General features: G+C 36.4%; 1 protein-coding gene across 2 annotated transcripts in view; it reads left to right on the top strand.

Moving 5' to 3' along the window:
* Positions 1-19,705, top strand: part of LOC121373375 (amine oxidase [flavin-containing]-like) — a 42,361-nt gene that overhangs the window by 9,310 nt on the left and 13,346 nt on the right. Inside the window, exons 1-5 of one of the 2 annotated variants that reach the window (XM_041500007.1) lie at positions 1,614-2,509; positions 11,093-11,156; positions 11,650-11,738; positions 16,208-16,367; positions 18,832-18,928. In XM_041500007.1, coding sequence (XP_041355941.1) covers positions 2,390-2,509; positions 11,093-11,156; positions 11,650-11,738; positions 16,208-16,367; positions 18,832-18,928 — 530 coding nt within the window. In that variant the 5' untranslated portion in view covers positions 1,614-2,389. Of the gene's footprint in view, positions 1-1,613; positions 2,510-11,092; positions 11,157-11,649; positions 11,739-16,207; positions 16,368-18,831; positions 18,929-19,705 lie in introns of those variants that run through there. The other variant, XM_041499998.1, reaches the window with a different exon arrangement.

The raw sequence follows: 19,705 nt of genomic DNA, 5'->3' as shown, positions 1-19,705 counted from the left end.
TGTTCTAATATCTGTATTAAACAATGTGCTGGGGTGTAGGTAAACACATTCTTACAGTAGTCTAATATCTGTATTAAACAATGTGCTGGGGTGTAGGTAAACACATTCTTACAGTGTTCTAATATCTGTATTAAACAATGTGCTGGGGTGTAGGTAAACACAGTCTTACAGTAGTCTAATATCTGTATTAAACAATGTGCTGGGGTGTAGGTAAACACAGTCTTACAGTAGTCTAATATCTGTATTAAACAATGTGCTGGGGTGTAGGTAAACACAGTCTTACAGTAGTCTAATATCTGTATTAAACAATGTGCTGGGGTGTAGGTAAACACATTCTTACAGTGTTCTAATATTTGTATTAAACAATGTGCTGGGGTGTAGGTAAACACATTCTTACAGTGGTCTAATAGCTGTATTAAACAATGTGCTGGGGTGTAGGTAAACACATTCTTACCGTGTTCTAATATCTGTATTAAACAATGTGCTGGGGTGTAGGTAAACACATTCTTACCGTGTTCTAATATCTGTATTAAACAATGTGCTGGGGTGTAGGTAAACACATTCTTACAGTGTTCTAGTATCTGTATTAAACAATGTGCTGGGGTGTAGGTAAACACATTCTTACTGTGTTCTAATAGCTGTATTAAACAATGTGCTGGGGTGTAGGTAAACACATTCTTACAGTAGTCTAATAGCTGTATTAAACAATGTGCTGGGGTGTAGGTAAACACATTCTTACAGTAGTCTAATAGCTGTATTAAACAATGTGCTGGGGTGTAGGTAAACACACTCCTACAGTGTTCTAATAGCTGTTGATTAAACAATGTGTTGTGGTGTAGGTGAAAAGCTGTATTAAACAATGTGCTGGGGTGTAGGTAAACACACTCCTACAGTGTTCGAATAGCTGTTGATTAAACAATGTGTTGTGGTGTAGGTGAAAAGCTGTATTAAACAATGTGCTGGGGTGTAGGTAAACACACTCCTACAGTGTTCGAATAGCTGTTGATTAAACAATGTGTTGTGGTGTAGGTGAAAAGCTGTATTAAACAATGTGCTGGGGTGTTGGTAAACACATTCCTACAGTGTTCTTTTTTTTTTTTCATTTCAACTTATTTTTGTGCTCATATCCAATTACGGTTCAAACACACTGTCATGGGCACATACCTCAGCTATCTGGGCTGTCTGTCCAGGACAGTGAGTGAGTTCTTAGTGGTTAATGGTTAGTCTTACACCTACCCACTGAGTCATTAAAAGTCACTCTGGGTGGGGGCCTGTACCGGACTGTGAACCCTGTACCTACCAGCCTTATGTCTGGGAACTGGGAACTCTATTAATTTATATTTACTTTTGTGTAATATTTGATTTGTAACATGAATTTTACCTTTATAACAAATGTGATATGTATTATTTTGTACAGCTTTTTACACTGTCTTTGACATTTCAAATTTCATATACCACCGCACAGCTCTATACACTGTTTTTAACCTAACCTTTTATTTTTACCATTGTATGACATCTATGTATAGCCGATGTATTATTTGTGCTGGGGTGTCGTTAGACATCCATTCAATTCAATTCTATTAACATGCCCATATCGAATGAAGGTTCAGGCACGCCCACCCCGGACTTAGCCTCTGACTTCGCCAGTGACCAATTCCGGGGCCTTATCTCTGATGGCTTAACCACGACACCACTGAGGCTGGTTTACAGTGCTGTAACAGCTGCTAATTAAACAATGCGCCTTGATCAAGTGTGTGTGCAGCAATTTTAGTAGGGGGTCTAATCTGTGTTGAGCAAAATTTATTTGGGGGTTGAGTCATGCTTCCCGAGAAAATAATATTAAAAAGAAAGATAATTTGCTTGAAAGAGAGGCTTTATGATAGTATTTTGGATCTGGGATAGCCCGTGGAGTCAGGCCACCGATCTTATCGGAGGTCGGACTCGGGATGGGCGTGTTCGAAACTCTAGTGGTATATGGGCACATTAAACTAGTTATCATCATCATCTTAATAAGCAAGTGTTTGTTGTGTATTCATGTTGTATAGCAGAATCCGAGGCTACCTGAACATGTTTAGCGAGGTGTCCTTAATAAGCAAGTGTTTGTTTTGTATTCGTGTGATGTATAGCAGAATCCGAGGCTACCTGAACATGTTTAGCGAGGTGTCCTTAATAAGCAAGTGTTTGTTTTGTATTCGTGTGTTGTATAGCAGAATCCGAGGCTACCTGAACATGTTTATCAAGGTGTCCTTAATAAGCAAGTGTTTGTTTTGTATTCGTGTGATGTATAGCAGAATCCGAGGCTACCTGAACATGTTTATAGAGGTGTCCTTAATAAGCAAGTGTTTGTTTTGTATTCGTGTTTTGTAGCAGAATCCGAGGCTACCTGAACATGTTTATCGAGGTGAATGTTACCTCGGAGCCCTACGAAGCCTCTCTTCTCTGGTTTTTGTGGTACATTGCCGCATGTGGAGGCATTAATCGGATTTTTGGTATCACAAATGGTGGACAGGTGATTCAACAAATGTTTGACATTTGTATCCTTCTACCCATGCATGTACATATATATCTATAACAATTTGCCATTAACTCTGCTTGACTTGGCACCACAAATTAACCTAGCTGTTTTTCTTACTTTTTTTATCTAGACTGACTGTATACTAATTTTCTTTCAAACTTATTTTCTAGCTTATATCCAATTAAGGTTCCAGCACGCGGTCCTGGGCACACACCTCGGTAATCTGGGGCCTAATTCACTAAACTCTCGCAACTTCGCGATCTCGCACTGCAATGCTAAAAGACTTGCAAAGAGGATGCTTTGTTGTCTAGCAGAGCCTAAGAGAACTTTGTGAATTAGACCCCTGTTCTGTCTGTCCAGGACAGTGGGTTAGTGACAGAAAAGAATGCAAACCCAGCACCTATACAGATGTATATGTACATGTATACCAGCCTTGTGTTGTATGGCTTAACCACGGCACCACCGACAACACCGAGGCCAGTTATTTACTCAGCTGAAGTATAGACAATGTCAGAGATAGACATGTAAATCAAACTTATCCTGTCTGTAAATCCATACCTTGAGATAAGGCCTTCTGTATACTCAGCTGAAGTATAGACAATGTCAGAGATAGACATGTAAATCAAACTTATCCTGTCTGTAAATCCATACCTTGAGATAAGGCCTTCTGTATACTCAGCTGAAGTATAGACAATGTCAGAGATAGACATGTAAATCAAACTTATCCTGTCTGTAAATCCATACCTTGAGATAAGGCCTTCTGTATACTCAGCTGAAGTATAGACAATGTCAGAGATAGACATGTAAATCAAACTTATCCTGTCTGTAAATCCATACCTTGAGATAAGGCCTTCTGATAAGGCCTTCTGTATACTCAGCTGAAGTATAGACAATGTCAGAGATAGACATGTAAATCAAACTTATCCTGTCTGTAAATCCATACCTTGAGATAAGGCCTTCTGTATACTCAGCTGAAGTATAGACAATGTCAGAGATAGACATGTAAATCAAACTTATCCTGTCTGTAAATCCATACCTTGAGATAAGGCCTTCTGTATACTCAGCTGAAGTATAGACAATGTCAGAGATAGACATGTAAATCAAACTTATCCTGTCTGTAAATCCATACCTTGAGATAAGGCCTTCTGTATACTCAGCTGAAGTATAGACAATGTCAGAGATAGACATGTAAATCAAACTTATCCTGTCTGTAAATCCATACCTTGAGATAAGGCCTTCTGTATACTCAGCTGAAGTATAGACAATGTCAGAGATCATGTAAATCAAACTTATCCTGTCTGTAAATCCATACCTTGATAAGGCCTTCTATATACTCAGCTGAAGTATAGACAATGTCAGAGATAGACATGTAAATCAAACTTATCCTGTCTGTAAATCCATACCTTGAGATAAGGCCTTCTATATACTCAGCTGAAGTATAGACAATGTCAGAGATAGACATGTAAATCAAACTTATCCTGTCTGTAAATCATTACCTTGAGATAAGGCCTTCTATATACTCAGCTGAAGTATAGACAATGTCAGAGATAGACATGTAAATCAAACTTATCCTGTCTGTAAATCCATACCTTGAGATAAGGCCTTCTATATACTCAGCTGAAGACTGGTACATGTGGGTTAGTGACAGAAAAGAGTGTGTAGTGGTCTTACACCTACTCATCGAGTCATTAAAAGTTGTTCTGTATGGGTGGGAGCCAGTAACGCAGGGCACAATATTTCACGAGAACCATTGTTCTGTTTCGCGTTTCGGTTAAGCAACTTTAAAATCACGAGAACTGCCAATCGGTTACGTGGTGAACAACTTCATTCTAAAATTTAAAAGTACCATACATTTGTATATCAGTAATAAAAGAGAAAATCAGTTTGTTTTTAAATACATTTGAACAACCAATGTAGCACAGAACCGTAGTTCAAGTGTTTTAGGATTAGGTAGGCCTAACTCATTGGTTACGAGAACTATATTCACGTAACCGAACAATCGGTTATCTAAGTAAAACTCATGTGAATTGATTTCCGGTTACCTAAGATTTTGAAATATTGTCCCCTGTACCGGGCTGTATACCCAGCACCTACACCAGCTTTATGTCAGATGGCATAACCAGGACACCATCACCTACACCAGCTTTATGTCAGATGGCATAACCAGGACACCATCACCTACACCAGCTTTATGTCAGATGGCATAACCAGGACACCATCACCTACACCAGCTTTATGTCAGATGGCATAACCAGGACACCATCACCTACACCAGCTTTATGTCAGATGGCATAACCAGGACACCATCACCTACAACACTGAGCCCAGTGTTACATGCTCAGCTGAAGTATAGACAATGTCAGAGATAAGGCTTTCTATATATACTCTTTCAAAAAAGAAATGCATAGGTGATAGGGAAAGAAGAAAAGTGTTTTTACAATGTTGCTGAATGACCATGTTTGTTAATGTTCCTGGAATGAGAGAGCATGCCCAAATGCACCCTAAAACAAATTTAACGCACGTTGTGGCACGTTAATTGTGCGACAATTGCAGGAAGTCGGTGTGAAATGGTCAGATTTTGGCGAATGCCCATGAAACTCGGGGGGAAAAGATTGGAGTAGTGATGGGTATTTAAAGCTGCAATGCTTGCAATGATGCCTCATTTCCATTTTGATGTAGACGACTTACAAGATGCCAAGACTAAACCTGCTGAATCGAAACATTGCAATAGGCCACCTCCAGTTAGCTGAATCGCAGTCAGCAGTCGTATGGTACATGAACGTCCATCAGAGCACCATTTTGCGTCTCTGAAACAGGTACCAGCAGTTTCAAATGGCCCAGACGTGGACGACCTCCTCGCATAACAAGTGCAGCACAAGATCACTACATCCGGGTTCTGCACTTGTGTCACCGAACTGCCACAGCAACGAACACTGCTGGACGCATACTTGGTTTGAGAAGGGTGTCTGCACAAACCATTCGGAACCGACTTCGAGAAGCTGGTTTACAGGCTAGGAGACCATATGTTGGCCCCGTCCTGCGATGTCAACATCGACATTTACGTGTTCGCTGGTGCATGAATGTACAGGGGTGGAACTTGGGGAAACTGGAGGCGAGTATGGTTCAGCGACGAGTCACATTTCCTTCTACAGCAACATGATGGGCGACAACGTGTTTACAGATGCTGCAATGAACGTTTTGCCAACAACTGCGTCGCCCAAGTTGACAGATTCGATGGAGGGATTGTCATCATGTGGGGAGCCATCTCATACACTGTCAGAAGTGAACTTGTGTTTGTACAAGGCAACCTGACAGCTGTACGCTACCGGGATGAAATTCTTTGCCGTCACATGCTTCCCATTTTGGATCGACAGAGAGAACTCTTTCAGCAGACAATGCCAGGCCACATACAGCACATGTAACAATGGATTTCCTACAGAATGAGAACATTAATGTGCTGCAATGGCCATCAAGGTCGCCAGAGCTCAACTTCATTGAACATTTATGGGACGAACTGGACAGACGTGTACACCAGCGTAACCCGGAGCCTCGGACGCTTCCGCAACTGTCACATGCACTGCAGGAAGAATGGGCTAGGATTCCACGTGCCCGGATTCAGAGACTCATTCAGTCTATGCCAAGGAGATGTCGCACAGTGATTGCTGCTGCTGGTGGCCACACAAAGTACTGATTTCAGCATCCTCATGCGACGCTGTTTGGTGATGAAAATGCCTCCACTGCCGTCAGTCAGTCCATAGCAAGAACATTGTCACATACATGTACTCATGTCAAATTTGACTAAATAAATAATGATAAGTGTAAGTCATTCGCTTATATTTAACAGAAGTGTTAGATACATATACATGTAAGTGACTTATAAGTGAAGTATAAATGAAATGTAAATGAAGTAATATCCTCTCTCAGTGGTACGTTGCAGAGGAATTTACATCAGCAAATGACAGGAGGATATCATTCTTTGGAAGCTTTAAGTGTATTATTAGATGGGTTTATCACAGTGGCCGAGTGGTTTAGGTGCTGCACTGTCAAATGCCATGCAAGTATGCAGAACATTCGGATCCTGCCAAAATTATGACACGTTGTGTTTTTAAATATTATATTTATTAATAAATTGGTTCGACATTTCTGCTGGTGGACAATTAGTTCCTGAGTGCGCCATTGGACCTGTTGCAATTTAAACAATTAATGAACTGTAATACAAAAACTAAATTACTTTCGAACCGAGTGTTTGACAGTACATGTACATACTATTGTCATCTATGCTTAACAATTATTTTGCTTCCATTTTTGGGGGGAAAATCATAGTGGCCGAGAGGTATTAAGGCACTGGACTGTGAAATGATATGCCTGTCGGTGCAGTGGATTTGAATATTATTGAGCCAGTGACGTCAAAATGGAAAGCGAGGCCATGTTTGAATCACGTGATGAGTCTGTCACGTACACATTAGTTTGGTTACTCAAATTCATAAAATTAATCCCAAAAAATTATTTCTACTCTCACCAAATACAACAAACTTTCCCACGCACATTTCTTTAATGAATCATGTTACAATACCTCATACAAAGTGGGTCCTCAATATATTATGTTTCGTCGGCTACTTATATTATTTTAAAAATAAATTACAAGGAATATTTCATTTAATGACCACTCAACTATAAATTACAGAGGAAAAAAATAGTCGAAACTCCATTTTAAAATGACTCATTCTATGAATTACATGCCAGGAAATTGCATTTTAGGTCATCTAAATTTCAAAATTTTCAAGGTGAGTATGCCGCCCCCCCCCCCCCCCCCCCCCCCCGGACCTGTCTAACTAGCTTGTGCACTTCGCGCATTCAGGCAGGTAGGGCCCACCCTCCTCATTATTCAAAATGTTCCGCTGCCTGTGACCAACATTGATGTCTTCAGTAGGTATTGCAGTGTCCAAATACCGGGCCTTGAAGAACTGTGCATGTTCTAATCATTTGATACATTCGTGCTTATTCACAGTATATATTGTTGCATATACACCATTTACAGTCTCGTTGCTATGGTGTTCTTTGTTAAAGGAATGCTTTAAGCAAGGCTTTTGACTGGTATGCATATTCAACGATATATAATGCACATTATTGCTTAATATCAACAAGTATAATCTTACATTTAATTAATAAAATGGTTAATTGTGACAGCTATTATATATATAACAGGCGCAGTGATTTTGTACCATCCCACTGAATACGCCCTCTGGGTAAAATTATGCAGATTTTCAATTTTCCTTGGTGGATCTAGTTATAGGGTGTACCCTATAACTGGTATACCAAAGCCTGTGGTATGTGCTGTCCTGTCTATGGAAAAAAGTGTATATGAAACGTTTCTTACTGCTAATGAAACATGTAGTGGGTTTAATTCTTATTAATTGTCCAATCTTTGACTTCTAATAGCTGATGATTAATTAATGTGCTCTGTCTAATGGTGTCATATTAAACCAAACAAACTTTTAACTCTTTAATTCTGTGGATTTATTGTCAACTAACCATTTTTATTTACTTTTCCTTGTACAGTAATCTGCCACATGTATAAATAAAGTTGTGTATTTTTTGTAGCACTATTGTGTGTGATGTGTATTGTATGTGATGTGTATTGTGTGCGATGTCTGTGATGTGTATTGGGTGTGACGTGTATTGGGTGTGACATGTATTCTGTGTGACGTGTATTGGGTGTGACGTGTATTGTGTGTGATGTGTATTGTGTGCGATGTTGGCGATGTGTATTGTGTGTGACGTGTATTGTGTGTGATGTGTATTGGGTGTGACATGTATTGGGTGTGACGTGTATTGTGTGATGTGTATTGGCAATGTCTTTTCATATTATTATTTAACATTTGACGTGTCCTAATGAAAACATATTTTTTAACTTTAAATTTATTTTTATAAATCTAATTTTATATTGCCATTGTAAATAATATAAATATGTGCATGTGTTTTGGAACATATTTTAAACTTTGATTATATTTATTTTAAATCTAATTTTATATTTCTTTGTATAATCAGTGCATATGTTTTGGAACTTTAAAGAATTCTTTTTTGTAAATGCTTTGATATATAATCTTTCTTTTTGCCTGCCTACATGCATATGTTGTGGCCTGTTTGCTTGCTTACAAATTCCAGTATGCTTATCAGACCGCATATATATATATATATATATATATATACAGTGTATCTCCTAAATGTCTGCATGCTTCTGCAGTTGCCCACCCTGCATGTACCCTTCCTCTACCTACTCACATAACATAAATGATGACATTTATAGTCTTACACTTTTTGCTCAATTAATAATTCGGAACAGAGTTATGGCCCTTTAATTTTATGTTGGTTTGTTCAGGTTGCATAGTACCAAAGAAGAGAGTACTGTGTCAAAGTTCGACGTGCACCGTCAAATATTTACGGAGTAAAAGCAGCTGTGGGTGTGATTGGTAGTAATATGTGACATTGATTATTTGTGCAAATACTATTATCCATTGACAATAAATAAATACACTTTTATTTGTTATACAGTTGTTATGCAGGATATACCAGAGGTTGAAACTAATGCGGGGTACCCCCAAAAATGGAACTGCAATTTTCAGCAAAAATGACGGTTGCTATTAAAAACATAAATTAAATCTCTTAAATGATACGTGACCCCCCCATTTTCTTGCAGCTAGATTAGATGTGAGGTGCCACACTTTCTATTGCTGTACTTCCTGGGTGTGTTGAAACGCTGCTTATATCAGTTTTATTAGTAAACGTTAACATTATCGACAATAGGAATTGATTTGGTCTAATGGAACCTTCTGGTGCATGGCCACAGATCACAGTTATCTTCCCATTTAGGTGGCCACAGATCACAGTTATCTTCCCATTTAGATGGCCACAGATCACAGTTATCTTCCAATTTAGGTGGCCACAGATCAGTTATCTTCCCATTTGGAAATATATCAACGCAAGTACAACTTTGAAGTGGCAACTATTAGATTGAAGTTGACAGGGGAGAGTATGTTGTTTACAGACATGTACATGTACATGATTTGACATGGAGAAGGCTTAATAAATTGTATAACTTGTGCCAAATCAATTTGTTCTTTAAAAAGTAATAAAATATGTTTCAATCATTTTGACATTATGAAGACCTTTTTTTTTTGGTGGTATGGTAATTCCAGCCATACAAATATAGTGCTTCATTTTGATAGATACAGGTACACGTATAAACTGATTAATAATTTGTACTTTATTTTATAATTTTTACTTTCTTTTACTAGATACAGTGTTTCTGCCATAAAGAAATTTTTGTGTATGGGGCACTGTGGAATTGAATGCAACCACAATCAATGGGGGTATGGGGAGGCCTCCCCCAGAGAGAAAATGGGTTAAGTTTAGGGTTATACGGTTAAGAAAATCATACATTAATGATGAGAGTAATTTGTTTTGTCAAAAGGTTCATTTAAAAATAATAATCAGCCAAAACATTTGGGTATGGCGCTAAATCCCATTTTACCTTCTGGCAGAAACCCTGATACAGTGATTACTATTTGTAGTTTTTATGGATATACAGAAATACAAAATGATTAATTATAATATGTACTTTATTTTGATATATATACAGATATAAACAGTTACGAAAGTGACAGACTCTACATGTAGTTTTTAAACAATATATACAACATTTATCATTTATTACAGCCATTGTTGATAACTGAAATCAAACATTATGATTTTGTTGTTTAGATTATTAATTTCTGTACATCCGAAGCGTTTCTGGTCATCCTGCTGTTTCTAATAGCACAGAATGCATTTTTTATATTCTAAAAAATGCATATCTCACTGAGAATTAACAATTTGGAGACGAGCTCTTGCATCTTCTTTTAAATGGTATATTTCCATGTTTCCACGTCAGTCTCTTGTTTCAGTCTATTGTAACTTTATCAAAGTATATGTTACAGGTGTGTATATACAACATGTATATTAAAGAGACATTCCTGAGTTGTAAGATGTTTCTGACTAATAAACTATTTCTACGATTAGACTTACATATTAAATATATTTTCTTGTTTAGAATATCAGTGTCTATATATTCAATGTGTTTCTGGTCATCTTAATATTTGTAAGAAGCCCAAACTGGATTTTGTCTTCAAATAATTTTATACGTACGAAAAAAAACATATTTTAGGAAATAAAATGAACTTTAACCTAGTACAAATATTAGAACGATCAGAAACACGTTTAATATACAGCCACTAATATGTTGTACATAAAAATATATTTGATATGTAATTAAAATCATTAAAAAGTCTCTGTTAGTCGATAACATCTTAAAAATTGTAGCAAACTCAGGAATGTCCCTTTAATAGATAACATCTTAAAAATTGCAGCAAACTCAGAAATGTCCCTTTAATGAAACATAGTTTCCATTTTCACAGTTGATACTAGGGTCTATGATTTTAATAATAGATACAGTTATAAAGAGTGCTTAATCCTTTGTATTTTCCTTGATAGATACAAATATAAACAATGGATGATAATATGTACTTTATTTTACAACAGGAGAGGAAATTTGTGGGAGGTTCCATGCAGATTAGTGAAGGTTTAGCTAAGAAACTTGGAAATGGTGAGATTTGTTTTTCCACTTACAGAGAGAGTAAATTTAAGTGCTTTTTGACATTACCAATGTCCCATGTTTGATGTGTATAATCATGTTAATCATATAATATGAAAGGTTGTGGGATGTGCTGTCCTGTTAGTGCTTATAAAAGAGGCCTTACTGCTAATTAGCCAGAATCACCTGTGTAGTAGCATTTTGAGTGTCGTGTTTGAATCTTAGTTGAATATATAGGCATGATCGATGCATGGCCCATTGGGCTATTCCTCGTTCCAGCTACTAGTACACCACGACTGGTATATCAAAGGCCGCGGTATGTGCTATCCTGTCTGTGGAATGTTGCATAAATGGTTTACGCAAATTTTCAATTATAGAATTATCAGAGGCCTGTACTACCTGTATATAGTGAAATTTCGACCCCTGCAGTAATTAGTGGCTGTAGTTTAGTATGTGCTTGAGTTAGTAAATAAATATTCCTTTCTTCTTTTTTTCTCCTGTTCAGAAAAGGTGCTACTGAAAAGCCCTGTGACAAAAATAGAGCAGAAAGCCCATGAAGTGGTGGTACAGGACCTCAATGGAAAGCAATTTTCAGTAAGGCTTGTTATATAATTAAATTTTCATTACATTCATTACAGTATGACGTCATCCCATTAGTCTAGCCGTAGCAACAGGATTTTGCTATTTCTCATTCCAGCCAGCGCTCCACAACTGGTGTAATAAAGGCTGTCTGTGGGATATGGTGATATAAAAGATCCCTTACTGCTAGTCAAAAAAGAGTACCGTATATCTTCGCCTGTAAGTCGATCTCGGCTATTAGTCGAGTCCCTAATTTCAAGCCCTGAAAACATATTTTTTTTATTGACCCGTTTATAAGTCGACCCATGAAAAACAACTAATAAATATTGAAATATTTCTTATTTTCAGCACATGAGAACAATAATGTACAATATTTGAACAAAAGAAAATTATTTTACAAACTTCGGTTTTCACGTTTTGTACATCCCAATATAATCAAGACTATTCCAATCAAACTATCATTATTACATAGCATCAAAACGTAATATTCCCTTAGTAGAGAGTGAAAGCTGTTTGACTGTTACTGTATGGCACTGTACAGATGTTTTTGTGCACAGACAACAACTTTATTTATAAACACTGACAACAGATCACTACGATAAAACTAAAAGTATCACGTTTTGCCGCCATATTAATACATGTAAGGAGGATAACTCTGGAAAGTACACTGGTTTTTGTACCAAATGATGTGTGTCCCTATTGCTCTAGTGAACTGCAGAGATCAGTCTATTTTAAGGCTCAGTAATATTCATGAAGTTAATCACCGACAAAACATTGTTTGAACAACCATTAATGCCAGTGACCAGATTTCAAAATAAACTCAGGCAACAGGTAGTTAGTATTGTTTACATTTTTGCTATTAGTGATGACTTTTAATTTAACTAAGTGGACTGTTGTCTTGGCATGTGAGTGAGATCACACGCCTTTTCGCATAACCAAAACCGTTATAATGCCAAAAACAAATAGGTTATAAAAATTAAATGTGTCAAATTAACATATTTGAGTATAAATACATGGCATACTTCAACAATAAAACTTTTAAAATAATCCCCAAAACTGTAATATTTTTTGGTGAACTTTTTTTACCCTCTTATAAGTCGACCCCCCAAGTTATAAAATAATTTTTGGGTAAAAAAAATTCGACTTATAGGTGAAGATATACGGTAGCTCATAAAGTGGCGACAGCGGGTTTCCTCTCTCAATATATGTGTGGTCCTTGACCATATGTCCGACGCCATATTATAACCGTAAATAAAATGTGTTGAATGCATCGTTAAATAAAACATTTCCTTCCTTCCTCAATGGTAGAATAGTAGCCTGAGGTGTGATGGGATGTACGTGTAGGACCGGCCTAGGTATAGTGTTGTGGTTAAAGGCATATTGTCACAGACCACTGACCTATTTAATGGTCTAACAAACTATTACCTGAACAAATATAATTTGATTTGTCCCTAAACGTACTATATTCAAATATTCAACCATCTTCTTAACCACCATACTCCATTTATTAATGACATATTGTAAAAATAATTGAATTATGGCAATGGTCCATAATTCAAAATCTAAAATTGTCGAGAGGGATGACATGGATTTCACTCCATCATGGTTCAGTTAAGGTGATGCGATAGCTAGATTTGGTTTCCAACAATTAATGTAATTTTCATTTATTATCCATTTTTAGAGAAATAAGGTCCTTAAATCTGTGACATTATGCCTTTAAGCCATCGGACATAAGGCTGGTAGGTACAGGGTTCACAGCTCGGTACCAGCTCCCACCCAGAGCGAGTTTTAACAACTCAATGGGTAGGTGTAAGGCCACTACACCCTCTTCTCTCTCACTATATAACCACTAACAATTAGCAACTAACACACTGTTCTGGACAGACATCCCAGATAGCTGAGGTGTGTGCCCAGGACAGCGTGTTTGAACCTTAATTGGATATAAGCATGGAAATAAGTTGAAATGAAAAAAAATGTACGTGTATAGGACCGATCGTCCTGCAGTGGATCCTGTGACACCCAATAGCCGATGTGTATTTTTGTCCTGGGGTGTCGTTAAACATTCATTCGTTCATTCATTCATGCAGTGGACCCTGTGACACCCAATAGCTGATGTGTATTTTTGTGCTGGGGTGTCGTTAAACATTCATTCGTTCATTCATTCATGCAGTGGACCCTGTGACACCCAATAGCCGATGTGTATTTTTGTGCTGGGGTGTCGTTAAACATTCATTCGTTCATTCATTCATGCAGTGGACCCTGTGACACCCAATAGCCGATGTGTAGTTTTGTGCTGGGGTGTCATTAAACATTCATTCATTCATTCAAATTGATATATGACTAAATACAATAATTATATAATTTATATTGCAGCTTTAAATAATAAATTCCTACATTTTTATTTCAAACAGCAGAATGATCAAAAACACATTGGATTTGTCAAAAGTGATCACTTAAAAGAAAATCTTGTCAATAATATGTGTAATATAATGATAATATTTTTTTAATAAAACAAAAATAATAATAAAAAAAAGAGCAATAACTGAGCATATTTTACTGTGCTAAAAACTTAAAGGCATACTGTCACGGATTTAAGGACCTTATTTCTCTCAAAATGGATAATAAATAAAAAACACATTAATTGTTGGAAACTAAATCTAGCTATCGCATCACCTTAACTGAACCATGATGGAGTGAAATCCATGCCAACCCTCTCGGCAATTTTAGTTTTTGAATTATGGACCATTGCCATAATTCAATTATTTTTACAAAATATCATTAATAAATGGAGTATGGTGGTTATGAAGATGGTTGAATAAAGTACATCTAGGGACAAATCAGATTATATTTGTTCAGGTAATACTTTGTTAGGCCATTAAATAGGTCAGTGAATTGTGACAATATGCCTTTAAGTTTCATTGCCTTTACTATAATAAATCCCCTACCGGTTCAACCAAAGGGAACTATTAGTTTCATCTCTGTCTGTCTGTCTGTCTGTCTGTCAGTGTCAGAGACGAGACGTAGCTCAGTGGTAAAAAGCTCACTTGATCTGCGGTCAGTCCAGGATCGATTCCCATCCGTGGGCCTATTTACTCCTGGAGCTGGGGACTTTTTGCATGCATGATAGGTCCCCTAAATCACCCTCCATATTTGTTGAGGGGACCAGCTGGGCCCTCATAAAAATCAGGGTGGACATTCTGATTCCTGGCAATGAATGAGAAATTTGAACCTTATAGGAATGCTTTAGGCAAGGCTTTTTGACTGGTATGCATATTCAACGATAATATAATGCACATTATTGCTTAATATCAACAAGTATATTATTATATTTAATTAATAAAACGGTTAAATGTGACGGATATTATATATAATGGGTGCAGCCATTTTGTTCTATTCCAGTGAATATGTCCTCTGACGAGCTGGTGGTTATGTAATACTTAACGCATAACGTCAGGAATTAATCTTAGAACTAGAGAAACAAATCTACCTGGTTTTTGCGGGATGATAAACTAGTCATGCATTGCAATGTTCTGTAATAATATATACATCCCAATAAGCCAGCAATAAGTATATATTATTTTCCAATACAAAATAAACCACCATTGTCAAAGTGGCTACACAACAATTCGAAATAATTATACTATGTTTTGTGCTTGCATTAACCTATGTACTGAAATGATACACACAATTTTTGACTTACCGAAAATCTAGTAATTTTTGGATTTTGTCAAAAGTTCAGATGTCATCTAAGTGGTTAATATGTTACCTTTTTCAAAGATTATGATTTTAAAAACTTACCTTGAAAATTATCCAATCTAAACCGACTTTAATTTATTTGATAGGGCAAACTACAAGCGTAACTGATGATTAATAAATCAATGTGCTCTAGTGGTGTCGTTAAACAACTACAAACTTTTTTTTCTCTCTCTCTGTCTCTCCATCTGTCCATCTGTTCATCTGTTACACATATTTTTCCAGACTTTTTCTTCCCAATTTAATGCCTCATGTACTGTTACAGATCAAGTTTGACTTCCCTGGTGATTTACTCATTTTTGACAGAGTTTGAGTGTGTCATTAAATAAACCATTTCCTTCCTTCCTTTTGACAGAGTTGATGCGAGGTCGGTTTGGGATCGATCCCCGTCAGTGGGCCCATTGCACTGTTTCTCACTCCAGCCAGTGCACCATGACTGGTACATCAACGGCCGTTGTATGTGCTATCCTGTCTATGGGATGGTGCATATAAAAGATCCCTTGCTGCTGATCAAAAAGAGTAGCCCATGAAGTGGCAACAGTGGGTTTCCTCTCAATATCTGTGTGGTCCTTGACCATATGTCCAACTCCATATAACTATAAATAAAATGTGTTGAGTGCTTCGTTAAATAAAACATTTCCTTTAGGACAGAGTTATGACCCTTGGGGCCGGTAGGGGACACATATTGCTTAGCAGTACTCTCACAATATTTTTTTTTCTTTTTTTCCTAGGCCAAATATGTCATCGTAGCAACACCTCTTCCTCTCCAACAGAAGATAGTGTACGAGCCTCCATTGCCTAGTCGGAGAAACCAGCTCATACAAAGACTACCAATGGGCTCCGTTATCAAGACCTTTATGTATTACAACACACCATTCTGGAGGAAAAAAGGTAGACATTCCCAATGACTGCTTATACACTCATCCGTTTGACATCCATTGAATGTTCAAGCACGTTTGTCGTGAGCACATTTGCTGAATTCATGGGAAATATTATTAGTTTCATTATATTTGTTTTTATTATTATTATCATTATTTATTTACAGATTTTATTATTATTATTATCGTCAACGTCCCTAACTGTGTTATAACTGCAACTCTGTTCAGTTTATTTGTTTTCTCATGCACAGTTCGTGCAGTTAACATCAGATTGGTTGTCATCTGCTTGTTGTTCATTTGTGAGGTTTTTCATCACAATTCAGGAACATTTTTATCAGCAATAAAGTTCAGACAAGTAAATATCTAAATACAAAACTTTACAAACCCCTAAAACCATTAAAGTTGTTTTTGTTTATTAAAATTACCAATATCAAGTCAAAATGACTCATAGAAATTGACTTAAAATGAAGGAAGATGAATTAAAATTTGATATGTGTCACTTGACCTCACACGTGTCAGATCAACAAGGCCAAATCATTTAATTTTTATTATTTTTTAAGCCCTCTGTTATTATTATATTCGATCTGCAAAAGGTATGCTACATTTTTGTGCCTCTGCTGTATTGAATAATATTCATAATCCATTCATAACAATTGTAAATAACATTGAGGGTATAGATTGTGTTAATTCAGAATCAGTTCCTTAAATATTTTTATGAACTATTCACTGGTACATGTATGAATGTAATGCCTGTCAGTATTGACATCAAGTGTTGGCTATGGATGTTGGTAAAATGTGGACCGGCCCAGATGCTTTACAAACTGAATGTTTCCTTTTAAAACAAATTAATATTGAACAAAGTTTTCATCAACTGTGCATAGTTAACAAACATGTATTTTCATGTAGTGGCCTTAAGAATGGAAAATGACGAACCGCACATGCGCAGTACGATACTTTTTGCAAACGCATGCACCTGAACACAGTTAGAAACATTGCACACTTTCCTATTTACTGGAGGGTGCTTCACTTTTACTTAGTAGAATGGATTTGTTTTACATCCACCTTTTTTATTGTTTACGTTAACAGATTGCAATCTATTTTGTTTCACTTATCCCAGCTGAAAAATGTAGAATAGTATTTCCATAAATATTACATTGTATAGTCATGTTTTTGTTGTTAGGTGAACACAGTTTGGGATGTTGATGGTATATATTATTATTTACAGATTTTATTGTTAGTATTATTATTTGTTATTGATATTATTACATTAATCTTATTATTATTATCATTTATTTATTGCATTATTATTGTAAAATATTATTATTATGAACATTATCATCATCGTTATTATTTATTATTATTATTTATTATTTTATTATTATTACTATTATTAATCAATTGCTATTGTTATATTAAATTATTATTATAAAAACTAATGTTATTATTTATTAATAACATCACTGTGGTTATTAATTATTATTATCATGATTATTATTAATGTTATCATCATCATCCTCATCATCATCAAAATTATTATTGTTTCCATTACTAACTTTTGTGTGATAATTGTTTTATCTGTACTTAACTGAACTCGCAACAATGGTTACATGTTATTGGTTACACCAAAAGGATAGCAAACAACAATAGTTCGTTAGCATGCACATTACTGTAATTTTCAACTGAATTCAAGATGTCTGTAAGCTGCATTACGTCAAGATTCGTCAAAACATTACATGTGTTCAGCTGATCCTACAACTTAAGCTTATTCTTTTTTCAGTTTCTGATATGATGACCTTACTAAAATTCTATGTCGCTACTATGTCACTCATTTGGATTTTGCTAAATGTTTAGATCTCTAATATTTTCTGATTTACACCAGGCATCAAAATAAGCATTGTATCTGGTAACCCATTTACAGTATACCACACAGTATAGCCTGGTAACCTATAGGTTACCACAACTATATGAATTTAAAGTAGAATTGAAGTTCTGTTATTGGTACGACTAACGAAATCTGGAAGTAAATTTATCTAGTGGGCGATGCTTAAACGCAGATTGCCGAAATTGCTTTGCAATTGCATAAGTGCGCACGAACATCGGTGCAATTTCGTATGAGAAAACCAAACAGAAGTAAATTCATCTAGTGGACGCTGCTTAAACGCAGAGTGACTATAATTGCTTGCAATTGCACAAGTGCATGCAAACATCGATGCAATTCCTTACAAGAAAATAAAACACGGAAGTCCGGAATGCATTATCTGGTTTACCTTCGGAAACAAAACTACCGTTCCCGTTGAAACTTTTGTCGAGAACGAAACACCATTCTCGACTTTCTTACATGTGGTAACCTCCCGGTAACCTGAACAACCGCTCTTGACTTATTTCGACGTCTGATTTTCAAAATTACTTTTATTATCATCATTATTATTACCATTATTTATTATTACACTAATTACTATTCCTATTTATGTTTGCAGGTTGCTGTGGGTCGGCAGCTATTGATGACCAGGACGGACTGATCGGCTTCTGTCTGGACGATGTCAAACCGGACGGTTCACATCCGGCCATCATGGGGTACACACCATTACTATTTAATATACCTTCATCATCGGCAGGCCTTCATCGGTCGTGCCCAATGGCTGATGTAGTTTTTATGCTGAGATGTCGTTAAATATCTATTCTATCTATCTATTGATAGGTTGGTCATGAATGTGAAACAAAATGTTTGATGATAAAGTAAAAATAAATATAATACAAATACGTTTTTAATTTTAAAGATTCATTCGTTATACACCATGGCTCCACATACTAGCTGTTTTGAGAAAATGTTTTATTGATTTTCGTTAGTTCATATACCTTTCTCTGACACTCAATACCTGAGGGGCTGGATGTAGCCCAGTAGTAAAGCACTCGCTTGATGTGTGGTTGGTTTCGTATCGATCCCCATCAGTGGGTCTTTTGGGCTATTTCTCGTTCCAGTCAGTGCTCCACAACTGTTATTTCAAGGGCTGTGGTATGTGCTATTGTGTCTGTGGGATAGTGCTACTAATGAAAATATGTGGTGGATTTTCCTTTAAGATACACACATGTAATATGTGTCAGAATTAGCAAATGTTTGACAGCCAGTAGTTGATGATTAAAATAAATCAGTGTTCTCTAGTGGTGGTGGTACACAAAATAAACTTTTCACTTTTATTGATACATCAGAGGTGTCTGAAATTACACTGATAAAAGTAACAGTACCCTGTATTTGACCATAGTGGCTAATTAAACAATGTGCTGGGGTGTCGTTAAACAAGCATTCCTTTTCTTTGCATGTTATAAAGAAGGTATGAAATAAATACCATCAAA

Source organism: Gigantopelta aegis, chromosome 1 (assembly GCF_016097555.1).
Source record: "Gigantopelta aegis isolate Gae_Host chromosome 1, Gae_host_genome, whole genome shotgun sequence".
In the NCBI taxonomy this organism is placed as follows: domain Eukaryota; kingdom Metazoa; phylum Mollusca; class Gastropoda; order Neomphalida; family Peltospiridae; genus Gigantopelta; species Gigantopelta aegis.
The sequence above is the reverse complement of the archived record's forward strand: the minus strand, read 5'-3'. Positions and strand labels throughout refer to the sequence as shown.